This window comes from Nasonia vitripennis, assembly GCF_009193385.2.
Source record: "Nasonia vitripennis strain AsymCx chromosome PSR unlocalized genomic scaffold, Nvit_psr_1.1 chrPSR_random0001, whole genome shotgun sequence".
Lineage (NCBI taxonomy): Eukaryota > Metazoa > Arthropoda > Insecta > Hymenoptera > Pteromalidae > Nasonia > Nasonia vitripennis.
Window position 1 is genome coordinate 120,129 of NW_022279660.1, and position 15,135 is coordinate 135,263.

The 15,135-nt window shown below is 40.2% G+C and overlaps 2 protein-coding genes across 4 annotated transcripts in view; both read right to left on the minus strand.

The window, feature by feature from the left end:
- Positions 1-15,135, minus strand: part of LOC116417957 — a 246,042-nt gene that overhangs the window by 82,578 nt on the left and 148,329 nt on the right. For all 3 annotated transcript variants that reach the window (XM_031933154.2, XM_031933152.2, XM_031933153.2), the window contains one exon: positions 3,500-3,595. In XM_031933154.2, the coding sequence (XP_031789014.1) occupies positions 3,500-3,595 (96 nt within the window). The remainder of the gene's footprint in view (positions 1-3,499; positions 3,596-15,135) is intronic.
- LOC116738696 lies at positions 10,123-10,631 on the minus strand. The gene is made up of 2 exons (XM_032602182.1): positions 10,551-10,631; positions 10,123-10,459 (listed from the first exon to the last, which is right to left on the minus strand). Exon 2 carries the CDS (start codon positions 10,456-10,458, stop codon positions 10,156-10,158), a length of 303 nt encoding a protein of 100 aa, XP_032458073.1. The 5' UTR covers position 10,459; positions 10,551-10,631; the 3' UTR covers positions 10,123-10,155.

Here is a 15,135-nt window from a genome sequence, read left to right on the forward strand (position 1 = left end):
TATTAGCCGCCTGAGGCCAAATCCCCCCTTCCCAGCTCGAGCATGCGGGCTGACTGGGAGCTGTCGCGGCGGGCAATAGAACGTTGCGATGCTGCGGAGCGCTCATGCAAGAAAATCTAAGGGAAGATGTTGGAACTCCTAGCTGGGCGTTCTGACCGTAGGCCTTAGCCGTGGAGTGAAATATTGGGGCGTGTGCACTTAGCGGCTTTGTCTCGTTTAAATTAAACTTACTATGTTGATCCACGATATCGTAATAATTTAAATCAAACGTATCTTGAAATTGAACATTTTTCACGTTGCAGTTTGTCTTGCTTTGTAATTGTTTAGACAGATCTTTGTTCTCTGCTTCTAGTTCGGTGTTTTTTAACGATAGGAATTTGATCGTTTCTGCCTGTTCGCCAATGTAGTTGTTCATCTCTACTTGATTTTTCTGCAGTTCGCGTTCAGATATCCAGGCTCTCTGTAGTTCCGTGGCTACCGCGAACGGGACGTAACGAACTTCCCCACTCGGCAAAACAGTGCGAACTGCATTCGTAGCTTCTGAATTGTGGGTTGAACTAGCTGCGATCTGCGGCATTGTGTATGCTGCCGTAGCTTGTGTGCCCATTGTTGCGGTACAGTGTGCTGTAGTAGGCACCGCTGTATTCCTATTCGCCGCTACTGTATTATTGAAGCGCGAGGACGCAGCGCTATTTGCTACGGTCGTGCTGAGCTGCGTCGGCATTAGCGGCGCTTCGAAATCTATTCAATCTGTATCTATTTGCCGCTGTGGCCTTGATTCTGTAGTCATTGTAAGTGACATGTCTCGCTCATTTTGGCAATCGTGTGGGGAGCTTGACGGCAATTGGACATTTCCCTGCAGACCTTCATCTAATGCCTCTTCGGCGTCCATCACTGCAAGGACATCATTTCTCAAATCTGTGGGAAAGGCTGTCGATTGTATGAAAGTTACGCACAAATCGTCTCGTCTAGCTGCGTCTTCTTCTAGATTACCTTCTTGAACGAAATCTTCGGTGGTATAGTTGCCGTGTAGTCTTCTCAACAATCTATTCGCACGCTCGAACAACGTACCGTTTGTATGTAATTCTAAATAGCTTAATGCGTTGTTCACTTCTAAACTCGACAAATTTTGAATCCAATCTCGCAATCTAGTATTTACATTTTCTTTGAAGATTGTCAAGTTAGCTAAAGTCCAGCTTGATGCCATTTTTCAAGTTTCTTCGATATTACGAAAAAGGAAAAAAAAAACGAAAGAAACAACTTTGATTTTTACGAGTAGGAGAAAGAGAAAAATTATTTAAATTTGAATATTAATTTGTCGAGGATACACGTGAACGTGCCTAAAATAAAAAAACGCAACGCAAAAAAGTAAAATTTTGATTCAACCGTAATTAATTATTAATTAATAAACGTAACAATTATTAAAAGTCTTCATATGCTACGCAGCGCACGCCGCTTGCCGTAATCGTATCGAGTGCGACGGCAATATACGTATTATATGGCTGCTCGGAAGCGAAAAATTCCGTGCCGTAGTATCGTCGAAAATTTGAGTTTTGAATATTTCTAAAATTTCACGCTCGAATTATTCCAATGATAAAATTTTAGAGCGCTGGAACTGTGCTCTTTGTTTATGTTTCGCCGCTGCCTGACTCTCACGGACGTAAACACGTAGGGTCGCGCGCGCCTAGCGAAGCGACTCGGGCGCGTATAATCCTTACTTGTAAACACACGCGCTCGCTCTCGAAATTCCTCTCGCGCTCGCGAAAACTACGCAGTTGCTAGATAGTACTATTATATTACTATTTAACAGTTTATAATCCCGAAACGTTTGGGCGCCAAATATAACGGTGTTTGCTAACGGTGTATAAAGTATTTGAGAGGAATTGACGACGGTCCGAATGAGCAACTCGTTGCAGGCTTCTTGAAGGCTGTTCGAAGCCTGGCCCGTAGCACAGTATGCTGTACGTGCACGTCCTCGTGCACGTGTGCCCGCGGCGGCGTCGTGAGTCTTAATGCTGCGCAGCTTAATCGCAAATATGACGTTTGCGTCTTCGAGAGAAGGGAACGCGGGGAAAGCGGAGAGTCAGGCGAGAAATAAACAAGATAGATAAAAGATGAACTATGCTTTATGTAATCGTAAACCTACGAACAAATGCAGCGCAAGCGAGAGAGAGACAAAGCTAGGCTTACTACGGAGAGAGAGATCAGCAAACGAGTAGGTACTTACAAATACTTCCGCGCTGGCTCGCTCGAACGTGTGCCTCGTGGCTTTTCTCGAATACACAAGCTAGAGGACTGGACCCTTGCTGGGCGGCGCAGATGATGCCTCGGGGCTCGACCTGGATGGCGAAAACGGACAATAGGGCTCTCGCTGGGCAGCGCAGGTGATGCCTCGTGGCCTTGGTCGTGCAGATGAGTGCAGCGGGACGGCGAGCAGTGATAGCTGCTTTACTCGTGCGGAACTCACAGATGGGTCTCACAATTAAACGAGTTCGTACCCGGCGACACGACAGGACGCGATTTCTCGTAGATAACGTACAGGTCTCCGGCGCGGACACGGATCGCAATCGCAGGATCTCTCTAGGAAAATTAGACCGCGCCGCACAATAGCCGAAAGCAAAGTTATCCAGCGGAGCGCGGTAGCTCGAGCTTGCGGGCTTTCTCCCACTCTCTCTCTCTCTCTCTCTCTCTCTCTCTCTCTCTCTCTCTCTCACGTGACACACTCACACACGCGCGCGGCTCTCTCCGTATTGCTAGCTGCTTAAGTGTGGACTCTCTCACTTAGCTTGCTGCTGAAATATAGTACATGTTTACATGGATATGTACATGCAGAATTATAGTTATTCACATATATATTCGGAGGAGAGAGACACAACGAGAGCACGTTAGTCAACTCGTTATAAGCACAAATAATCGAAGTCAATATAATATTAATGCTTACTTGCCATCCCGTTGTCTTATAGTATATATTATATATAAAATACTCGAATTATTACTTTTAAGATGTGAATTTGCGATGTGCATGGAGTAAATCATATACATATAACTTATTAATAACAATTCATTGATTACTTATTATAACGATCACGCGCCTTATATACGTGCTTATATAACACGCTATGCAACGGGGTGAATTATCAGTGCACCAGCTATCCCTCTGCTGATGCTGTCCTTATCGCCGGCTACAAATCCCCGCTACAAATACACTGCACAGCAGAAATAAACTCGCATTAATGATTGTGTAGATAGAATTCTACGCCAACAACTTAGCTCTATAAAGCGTCATTGACCCGACGCTCAGAAATGTGCTTATCTTAAACGAAGCATCCGCGGAGGCGACGGTATTCGATAAAACTAGAACTTGTAACTCGGCATTTTTATGCTAGCTGTATACTAACTCCTTGATATACAAATTTAATATATACATATTAATTAAATTAAAATGTAAAATTTATATAAATAATAAATAGAGTAAAAAATATTATATTTAATTACTTACTGCGTCATCATCATGGTGTTGACCATCATCTTCTTCTGATGATTGATCTAAATTCTCTTCATCCCTGATATCAGGTTCGAGTTCATTTGAAATGATCTAACGAATAATCGAAACAGTAAATATAATTTTAATTAGACATTAAATTTACGGAATTACAATATATAATTTTATAGTTTACTAAATATCTATAGCTGTTACTACGCCGGGACTCAAAACGGGTTTTGGGTGTTATCCTGCAGGGCGGATGGAAAGTTACGAATAGCGACGAACCCTGAGAAAGGAGTTAGCTGCAAATAAATTAAATAAGCAGCCGCAGTTATCCGATAGGACCAGGCGTAAGAGTGATGAGTCTACACAGGCTAATGTTTAGATATGCTCCGCAAGGACCACAATAACATTCTATCATTTATCATATATTACCAAAAATAGGCCTAAAATCCAGCTGTATTGGAGGGGGCCGAAGCGATGATAACTGAATTATTTGCCATTATATAATATCAATTTATTATTTTTTTTTGTAAAAGATTAAACACGTGTCACGTCCCGCCGTATTTTTCAAAATTTTGCTCCTGAACGTAACCACATAAACCCGAGCCCCTTGAAGTCAATTATACCACCCAACAAAGGACGCTACCAAGCGCGTCAACACCAGCTAACATAAGAATGACTTGGCTATGTTATATAAAAATAACCATACTAACCTATGGCAGACTCTGGGTGAAGGGATCTGCGTGACCAGAAACATGCGTTAGATTACGAATTTTTCTAGTCCAAACCAGAAACCTGCATTGCATATTAAAAATAAAACCAGAAACCTGCGTTGTGCACATATATATTATGACGAATTATTCACATATTCGTCATGGACTCTCCTCAGCATCATCATTTACACTTGTAATTAATACTATTTAGATGTTACAGTTTCTAACTTTCGGCTTACTTTTTCTTGTTTACGGCTACTGGACACTCGGTGCTCTTCCAACTCGTGGACTCGAGCTACCTCGATTCTCGTGGCACTACGAGTGACTCCGAAGCTTCGACTGCACCTTGTGCTACACCGCGAAGCGGCTACAGGTCTGACCTGTCGTCCCTGCGAAGTCGCCCTCTCTGAGGCCCAAATCCGGCGCTCGCGTACGTGCCCACCGGCGCCCGTCTGCGTTGACGCCCCGACTCGTCCCGTGGAGACGCTCGCCGACGGCATCCAGCCTTGTAAGTACTGGCTTTCCTAGGTATTGGGTCTCTCTCTCTCTCTCTCTCTCTCTCTCTCTCTCTCTCTCTCTCTCTCTCTCTCTCTCTCTCTAGTACACCTTCTCATTTCTTATGTATTGCGTGACACCTGCGATTTACGTGCTTGCGATTATTGCACGCTCTGTTTCACTAACTTTTCGAACCCTGAATAAATTACTCTATTGTTTTATTCGACGAGAGTTATTTCGCGAACCGCTCTCTCCCGCTCCTTTGTCTGCTTCTCACGTTAAGAATTCTGCCGCCTCCGCGGGCACGAGTGCATCAGAGGACACTCGTGCATCAATCTGCGCTAGCCGTCGCCCGGAGGAACATCAGAGTTCCGCAACGCCTCGCCTCGGCGAGGATAACGATGCCTAGGTCTCGATTATCTCGAGGAGCTGATGGTGTCCGACCGCCTTGCACGCCGCTAAAGCGGTGCGGCCACACCAACTTAGCCACCCCTTTATATTGGCGCCCAAACGTTGTGGAGAAATTTTTTTTTTCGGTATCTCTTTTTTAGCGAAATCGCAGACATCGAAATAAACTACAGAATCGAAGTACGCGCGTTTACTAAAAGAAGAGTCTATAAATGCTGAAACTTTTGAAAAATTATATGGAGATAAACAAGAATTTAGACGATATAGTTGTCATTTTGTTGAAAATTATATTGAAAACAGTCAAATGGATGACTTGTGTTACAATTATATGGAAATTTCAGATAAAGATTATTTTGCCAACGGGATGCCAGATAACGCGACGCCGATTCCCATCTTCCAAATCACGAAAGCTGTAAAGGCCGAAATGCCAAGAATAGATCGTTTGAAATCATTGCTAAGATATACTCATTTAGAAACCGAGCTGCGACAGCCAATCGAACGCCTTATAGAGGAATATGCCGACTGTTTTCATTTAACAGGGGAAAAGATGGGGACTACTAATTTTATTAATCATAGAATACTAACTGTCAGCGATGTACCGATTTGTACTAAACCAGTAGATAGGCTATAGGCATACCAAAACATAGGCATACCAAAACACCCCCTCTCCTCTCAGAGAGTTTTGGTACCCGATGGAAGAGTAGGGATCCCCTCTCTCTCGCCAAGATACTAAAACGCCCTCTCTCCTCTTAGAGTGTTTTAGTACCCGATGAGAGAGTGGGAGAGTATCTCCAGTCTACCCCCGTATGTATTTTTTTTTTTTTTTTGAAAGCCTATAGCGTTCTTTCAATCCCTTCCCTTGCATGAGCGATTCAAAGTTTTCTCACCGCCAATAAATGCTATTGGCTGCTTGTGGGACCACCCCTAATTTTAAGTCCCATTCAACTTTCACAGAAAAGCTAGCCAGTTTTCCTTCCAGAGATCCGCTGTTAGCGATTGACAAGTGGCGTAGAGACAATGCACTCAGACCCATAGGCCTGCAGAGAGCCCGAAGATGAACATGAGCTGATAGGACTAGAGTCGAACGACAAACAATACTTATAGTGATTGACGTGTAACCTAGAGGCGTGCACCAAGACCGATGGGTCTTATGATAGTCATTTTTGGCAGGAGATCCGTTATTTTGTTGCGCTACCTGCTGAGAGCGCGGAGTACTGACTTTGAAGAGTTTCCTAGAGGCCTGCAGAGAATCCCACAAAAAGATGCAGAGACACCGATAAGTTTTAGGAAGATGCTCCTCATATTTTCTTTTCGTTTCGCTAGTAGTGGACGAAAACGCATGAGTGTCGCAGATACTTACAGAGATAAACGTTGTAAAGTCTTTTAGCGATTGACGAATGACCGAAGAGGGCGTGAAATACACGCGCGGAAGGCCGGGTCTTATGATAGTCATTTTTGGCAGGAGATCCGTTATTTTGTTGCGCTACCTGCTGAGAGCGCGGAGTACTGACTTTGAAGAGTTTCCTAGAGGCCTGCAGAAAATCCCACAAAAAGATGCAGAGACACCGATAAGTTTTAGGAAGATGCTCCTCCTATTTTCTTTTCGTTTCGCTAGTAGTGGACGAAAATGCATGAGTGTCGCAGATACCTACATAGATAAACGTTGTAAAGGCTTTTAGCGATTGACGAATGACCGAAGAGGGCGTGAAATACACGCGCGGAAGTAGATAGGCTATAGGCATACTGGCTCATGCGGATTCTAGCTCACCCCCTCCTCTCTCAGTGTGAGCCAGAATACGTACGGAGTCTGGCTCACCCCCTTTCTCAAAGTGAGCCAGAAACCGTAAATGAGCCAGAATGCCTATAGTGTTCTCTACTATTTATTTTTTTATTTATTTTTTCATTTAATTTTTTCTTATAAATGTTTGCATGACTGATAGAATAATTTCATAAGTTTGACAGTGTGAAGTGCGCAGGTAGTCTTGTAGATTGGATTATGATTTGTGCAAACTGTGACGCACTTGAAAGATGGTTTTGATGGATAGCCATATTGTTGAATGTTGTAGACGGAAAATTTGAATCGTTGAAGCCATTTCTGTTTTAATGCACCGATGACAAAAATTTTTGATGCGTCATGGAGAGCGTCACGAAGCAAGTTTCCAATTTGAGAGTATTGATGTCCATCTGTTTTCCACCTGATGCCATGATAATTATGTTTAAGCCAATTGTTTTCCCTCTGCATTTTGTCTGAGAGTTTTTTCCATGAGAAGGGATTTTTGAATATTAGAAAAACAGGATCACTATTTTTGTTAAGAGGTATGATTGCTATTTCCTTTAGAATATAATCTTCTTCGGTTTGCTTGAAACCAGTCATGTCTACAGCATACTCCATTTTTTTTTTTGGTGCAGCCTAGACGAGCTTCTTGACATTCCCACTGATAGGATTGTACTGAACGACGCGATCGTGTAAGATTAGGCAGTATGCTGAAGTGTGAGCAGGAAAATCTTTTTTAGCCTCAAACTCCAGACGTGCATCGACAGGAGCGCTCTTGAGAGATTCGTTTTGTCGTGAACAGTCAATAACTATGAGTGGTTCATTCTTGATGAACATAGGCTTTGTCAGCAACGGCTGCGGATCTCTTCCATAGTATGATTATTGAAAATTAGCATACATATCATAGAGAATTGCATACTGATTGTTATATATGTCGAGATTCATATTGTTGTATGGATAATATTGTGAATTTAAGAAAAGTTTCACATTACTTATCTCACAATGATCAAATCTACTGGCATTTGCAGTTCTTGTAGCTTTTCTCTTTGTTTGTAGTCCGAGAATTACAAAACGAGGTTTCTCCACTTTTTGTTCTATAACTTTTTTCCCTAAAGGCCTTCGTTTCCGAGTTAAAAATTCTGAAAGTCTTTTTTTTCACGCATCTAATTTACTACGCTGTTTATGCATATTTTCCGTTGTATCGATATTCATATCACTGGAAGTGATAGCAAACCCAGTGAGTGCCTCTATTTTGAAAATCATCCAAGTTTACCACTGCTGATTCATTACGCCATGGCCAGAAATTGAATTTGATGATAAATATGTCAAAGTCAGAAATGAAAGTTATCCTAAAACGAATGGACTAATGGAATTACTATTTAAAAAATATCCGGATGATCTTCTTTTAAGTTCAGCAGATCGTGCAAATTATCGCAAGATATTGGAAGCAACAAATGCTCATCGGAAAAAATTCAGCAAAGATGAATCTATACGAATGTCGAGAAGTAATAAATATAAGAATGTTTTAGCACCAATGTTCCGCAGCACTCCACGTAAAAAGAATGTAAACAGCAGCGGAGGAGGACTTATACTTAAATATAAAATAGCAAAGAAAAATTCTTCCATTGATCTCGTCTATTGGGATGATCCAAACGAGCTTACTGAGAGACTTCGATTATTGATTGCCGAACAATCAGCTGGAAATAATAATCACGTCAATGAAATCCAGTCGATTATTGAGGAATTACGCGAAGCTGGGCATATATATTGACATGCAACTTTCTTCTTTGCATCAGTACTGCCATGAGTCTCGATGTGTTTGGAAGAAAACTTGAGGGCTCGCAAGTGAGTCGCCGTCCTCCAGGCATTGGTTTCAATTTTACACCGGACGGTGATTTTGATTTAGAAAATAAGCGACTTTGCAACCTAGGACAGCCCAATCATCCAAACGATGCAATCACCTTGCACTCACAGAAAGTTATTCTACAAACTGAAATAAATTATATAGCTGCTAAAATTGCTGGAATTGGTGAAGTTATAGAAGAATATAAGCAGCAAGTTGAAAAACAGCAATTGGAAGTGAATACAAAATTGCGTTATCTTTATAGTACAACTCTTCGCAATTACTCTGGCATTGATTATATCATTGAAGAAGTGAATAAACAATTAAAAGTTCGTATAGACGAATTTCCAGATGGATTTTCATCTACTGTAAACGATGATGGAACGTCAAAGAGTAGCTGAAGAGCTGCACAATCTGCCAGCACGTCGGCGATACAAGAGAAGAAAATATGACATACGTGGAATAGATGAGACTTGGCAAGCGGATCTTGTAGAAATGATACCATATTCTAAAGAGAATAAAGGTTTTCATTACTTACTCACTGTCATAGATATATTTTCAAAGTATGCATGGGCCGTGCCAGTCAAGTCAAAGAGTGGTAATGATGTTACTACAGCTATGAAGTCAATACTGAAAGAAGGACGAGTACCGAAGAATCTACAAACTGACCAAGGAAAAGAATTTTACAATTCAATTTTTCAAAAACTTATGAAAAAGCACAATATACACTTATACTCTTCGCATAGTAATCTTCATGCAAGTATATGCGAACGATTCAATAGAACGTTAAAAAATGCAATGTGGACAGAATTCAGCAAACAAGGAAGCTATAAATGGTTGGATATTCTACCTAACTTGCTCAAAGCATACAATTCAAGAAAACATCGGACAACAGGAATCGAGCCTGAAAATGTTACACTGGCAAATGAGCGAGAAGTCAAGAGACATTTTCCAAATGAAAAGTCGCCAGTGAAAAAACCTAAATTTAAAGTAGGAGATAAAGTACGAATAAGTAGGATAAAAAATGTTTTTGAAAAAGGTTATACGCCAAACTGGTCAACAGAAATTTTCACAATAACGCGAGTTGTAAAAACAGATCCAGTAACTTACCACCTCAAAGATTATTATGATAAACCCGTCTCTGGTGGCTTTTATGAAACGGAAATTCATAAAACTATGTATCCAGAAATTTATTTAGTAGAAAAAGTTTTAAAGAAAAATGGTAAACGCGTATATGTTAAATGGTTAGGTTTTAGTGACAAGCATAATAGTTGGATAGATAAAAATGAGATTGTATAAATTATTGAAGGTTTAAATAAATAAGAAAGCAATTGTTATTATATTTAATAATGTATTTATTCATGTAAATTGCACACAAGTTTGAAGAAATAAATAAATAGTATTTAACAATTATCAGTCTTTGTATTTCATTATTTTAGCATGTGGTGAACTTAATAGAAGTTCCACCCTTATGATATGTTATAAATAAACTAAGTTTATTTGCTGTGTTAGAGAGATTATTGAAAAATTCTTGATCTTTCAAGATTGCTGATGAGATCTTCCCGGGCAGAAATATTTGAAAGCTGTCATCGATCTCAGCCACGATCTTTGTGCCGAATCTCGTCTTTACTTCCTTGAATGCAGTCACCATGTACTCATGATCTTTTTCCAAGTCCGTGACTTTCTTCTTAGGCAAGAACTCGCGCTCAGCAATCTTGTTGAGTGCAGATAGATCCATTCTGAAAAGTGAAAATAAGAATGAAAGTTAGTGAAAAAGGACTTGTAGGTGAGAATTTAGAGAGAGAGAGAGAACTAAGAAATAGAACTTACTTATTTTAGAGTTAGGTGAGTCTTGGTCTCTTTGCACAAGGTTGGTTGTTCGCTTCGATTTCTCGAATGTGCTCTTCATCGTGTTTCATCCATTCATATAGCCCGTTTCCCACCACAATTTCTGCCCCTTCCATAGCCTCTAGTAATATATCATTTCTCACTCCTTGTTCAGTTCCTAACCTATCCAATGATGGATCCCACTCGTGCATAAACTCTTCTAAAACATCATATTCAATCTTGATTGGTTCCCCTCCATCAGCATAAAGTGTCATCCCCACCCGCGAAGCATTCTCATTGGTTGCTTCATGCCCCCACTCACTTTCTCCCTCTCTTTTTCGTCCTTCGCCATTGTTGCCCCTCTCCTCCACCACAATCCCCTCCACCGCATCTCCCTCTACTTGCATAGCAGCTTGCGCCATCTGTTCTTCCATAATTCTGTAATGTCCCCAAGGCAAAGTGTCAGTACTATGAGGCAATAAGAATCTTTTATCATCGTGTGGACTTAGAGCAATTATTTCCTGTTTTTCAGTATGCACAATGTGTAATTTTGAACGAATATTACACTGCTCACGTTTTATAATAACAAGATCCTGAAGGCATTTTCGATAATCTTCAAACGTGATTGATTTTTTTACAACACTAGATTTTATACCTTTAGCTTTTTTCACTGTCGCGGCTCCATTAATCAAAATACTGTACATTTTGCTTCTTAAACCAATGAATTCTGTCATAATCTTACCACAACTTTTTTATTAACACGTGGAATTCCAAACTGATTATTTTCATCATAATCAGAAGTATCAAATTTATGTACATCTTCTTTCATTATTTGATACATATCTATATCCTCAACTTCATATATTAAACTATCAGTATACAGGAGTTTGCATTTTTCTCCAACTCGCTTTTTCATATATGAATAATGAAAATCATATACTAATGTTTTTGACAAATCTAGAATTGAGAGACCAACGTATATTGGTTTTTTGATTGTAATACTTGTCCTATTCAGCTGTATGGCAACCAAATTTTCATCGAAGATTGCACAACTGTGAAAATTTGGTAGAGCTATGCGTGCTTCTGCTCCGTATCTGCCTGTAAATTTATTTACTAATCGCACATCTACACGTTTTCGCTCTCGTTCAATACACTTTCCATAGACTGCATTAATTAACAATTTGTAGAAGAGTTTTTCAAACTCATTCTTTGCTTGCTTTCGCTTTTCTGTGTTAAATTCAACATATGGTTTGAGCCACGCCCTCTGCTCAAAACTCAAAATCCTATGCACCTTTTTTAATCGAAGTCCATTATCTAAGACCTGCTTAAGTGCTCGATAATGAATGACATACCTTTTCTTGTCATTCAAAGTCGTGAGAAGTTTCTTCTGCTTTGAACCAGGTGGTGCAAGATGTTCTGCGCAAAAAGGTAAATCCCTATGATCATCATGTATTTCTTCAGGATACTCCAAGTCAACTTCAGCAAAATAGCCTATATCAGAATCTGGTGGTGTATTGAAAAAACTTGGATTTTTCTCATAATCAATCGATTCAAATTTTCCAACTGGTAAAGGCTGTACCATTGCCCATCCATAAAGATTGTTGATATCAAAATATAAGAGAGTCTTTGTTTTCTGATCCTTATCGTATGAAGAACCCATATATGGATTATTTGCCTTGGCATATCGATTACAACACTGACTTATTCCACCTCGAATGCCCGATTCGAGGTGGAATCGAAATTCCTCGAAAATCGAAATTCCTTTACTGCTATTGGCACATTTTTCGGATATGATGCAAGCTTTTCCAATGATGAAGGTAGAAAACGAACAAACCATGCTGTCTCTTCTTCTTAATTTTTTCTTCTGTATGATCTATAGCCAGATAAGCTATCATCAAAACTGCATTTTATGAAGTATCCTATGCTGTATGCAGTTCGTGCCGTTGGAAAGCATTCTCATTCTCAGTAGGTTTCAATAAACATTCAAAATCCGCATAAATAACAAAAGGAACCTTTTCACTCTTAATGTAATCTTCGAATTTGAGAATATTATTCTTACAATCAGGCAAATTTATTCGACAATCATTTTTTTTTTTACAATCGCTTTCATTATCAAAGCCAATCACTGATTTTTTCTTTTTTTTTTTAAGAAAGAGGAATCTATATCATCAATAAATAATAATTTTTATAAAAGAATAATAATTATTATGATATTATTAAAAGAAATGTCATTATTTTTTTTTTCAATGAAATAACGTTGAACAAAGTGGATTAAAGAGAAAGGAAGAATAGTGTATACGATATTATTTTTATTTATTTACATTTATATAATCAGTATACAATTCTCTATGATATGTATGCTAATTTTCAAAAATCATACTATAGAAGAGATCCGCAGCCATTGCTGACAAAGCCTATGTTCATCAAGAATGAACCACTCATAGTTATTGACTGTTCACGACAAAACGAATCTCTCAAGAGCGCTCCTGTCGATGTACGTCTGAAGTTTGAGGCTAAAAAAGATTTTCCTGCTAACACTTCAGCATACTGCCTAATCTTACACGATCGCATCGTTCAGTACAATCCTATCAGTGGAAATGTCAAGAAGCTCGTCTAGGCTGCACCGGAAAATGGAATATGCAGTAGACATGACTGGTTTCAAGCAAACCGAAGAAGATTATATTCTAAAGGAATTAGCAATCATACCTCTCGAGGAAAATAGTGCAGATCCTATTGTTCTAACATTCAAAAATCCCTTCTCATGGAAAAAACTCTCAGACAAAATGCAAAGGGAAAACAAATGGCTCAAACATAATTATCATGGCATCAGGTGGAAAACGGATGGACATGACTACTCTCAAATCGGAAACTTGCTTCGTGACGCTTTACATGATGCATCAAAAATTTTTGTAATGGGTGCATTAAAACAGAAATGGCTTCAACGATTCAAATTTCCTGTTCACAATATTGAACAGTATGGCTATCCGTCAAAACCATCTTTTAAGTGCGTCACAGTATGCACAAATCATAATCCAAGCTATAAGACGACCTGTGCATTGCACAACGTCAAACTCATAAAATTGTTCTATCAGCATAAACTGTAAAATAAAATAAAAAATAAAAAAAAATTTAAAAAAAGTAGAGAACGTTATAGGCATTCCAAAACATAATAGAGAGAGAGGAAAATTATCCCCACTCTCTCATCGGGTACTAAAACACTCTAAGAGGAGAGGGGGTGTTTTGGTATGCCTATGTTTTGGTATGCCTATAGCCTATCTACTTAAACCTTATAGATTTCCTCACGCTCTTAAACAAGAACTCGATCGCCAAATACAAGAAATGCTTGACGGAGGTGTAATTCAGCCTTCTAATTCTAATTATTCATCACCGGTATTTTTAGTAGCAAAATCTCCGGATAGTAAAGGTAATAAACGATATCGAGTAGTTGTCGATTTTCGCAAATTAAATGATATAACTATAAAAGATAAATATCCGTTGCCAAATATATTGGATATAATCGACCAAGTAGGCAGAGCCGAATATTTTTCTGTATTCGACCTAGCTCAAGAATTTTTCCAAATTCCACCATCACTACCGGGCTTGACCAAGCACTATCAGAGGGTTCGATGATTCCCGCAGCAAGCAACTCTCGTACTTGCTGATACATCTCCTCCTCTATTTTTCGCGACACGGGATAATACTTCTGTTTTATCGGCCTGGCCGATCCAACATCTATCCGGTGCTCAATAAACTGCGTCCGTCCGATCGGACGGTTGGATTTAGGCAGGATGCTGTCCAGCATTCTGCGAATCAGCGCGCGCTCGTCGTCACTGACGTATGCGAGTCCAACCGCGGCGATATCTATCGCCCCTGTTGTAGCTATTGTAGCCACCTGAAGTTGGACGATCTTTCGCTCCTTCTTCAGATACAGGACGTTCTCATTTGGATCGTGGATTGCGCCGAACAGTCGTCCGAAATTCGACCAACTAGGCATTCGTTGGTCGCTTTGGGCATGATCGCCACCGTCACGTCGCGTTGTACACCCGCGACGTCGAATGGCAAGTCCACAAATCCCACGATCGGCGACGTCTGACCATTTGCACACTGTGCTTGACGGCCATCGCGTTGTCGCAAAGGTCGACCGCAGGCGCTAGCGATCTGGAGTTCTATCGACCCCATCACGGTCATAGCGGCGCCTGGGTCGTAGAGAGCTCTCACTCTGAACCCTGCAATGCCCAATTGTACCCACCAGCGCGACTCGTCTTCATTTGGCGATCTCGTCGGCTGGCGAGACTCGCTGGACAACAGTGCGACCATGCGATCAAAATCGCCTGAGGTTTCGCGCGAGTCTCGCAACATTAATTGTAGGGAACATTCTATAACTATGTACTGTCGATGAAACATATTGCACAACACATTCGAAAGACTTTGTTCCTTCTTCTGCATCCAGTACGTCCAGAATGTAATTCTAATTGAAATCCAGCGTTATAATCAGCGTTATAAGTATTTTCAGTTGCCAATTCAGAAATCAGTGGTTGAGCTTTCTTCTGTGTGAGATGCCTCTATTGCGCTGACCTCTATTGCAATA

Bases quoted from the DNA above. Each gene is read 5' to 3' on its own strand.
- LOC116738696 (XM_032602182.1), bottom strand. From the start codon at position 10,458: ATGGATCTATCTGCACTCAACAAGATTGCTGAGCGCGAGTTCTTGCCT.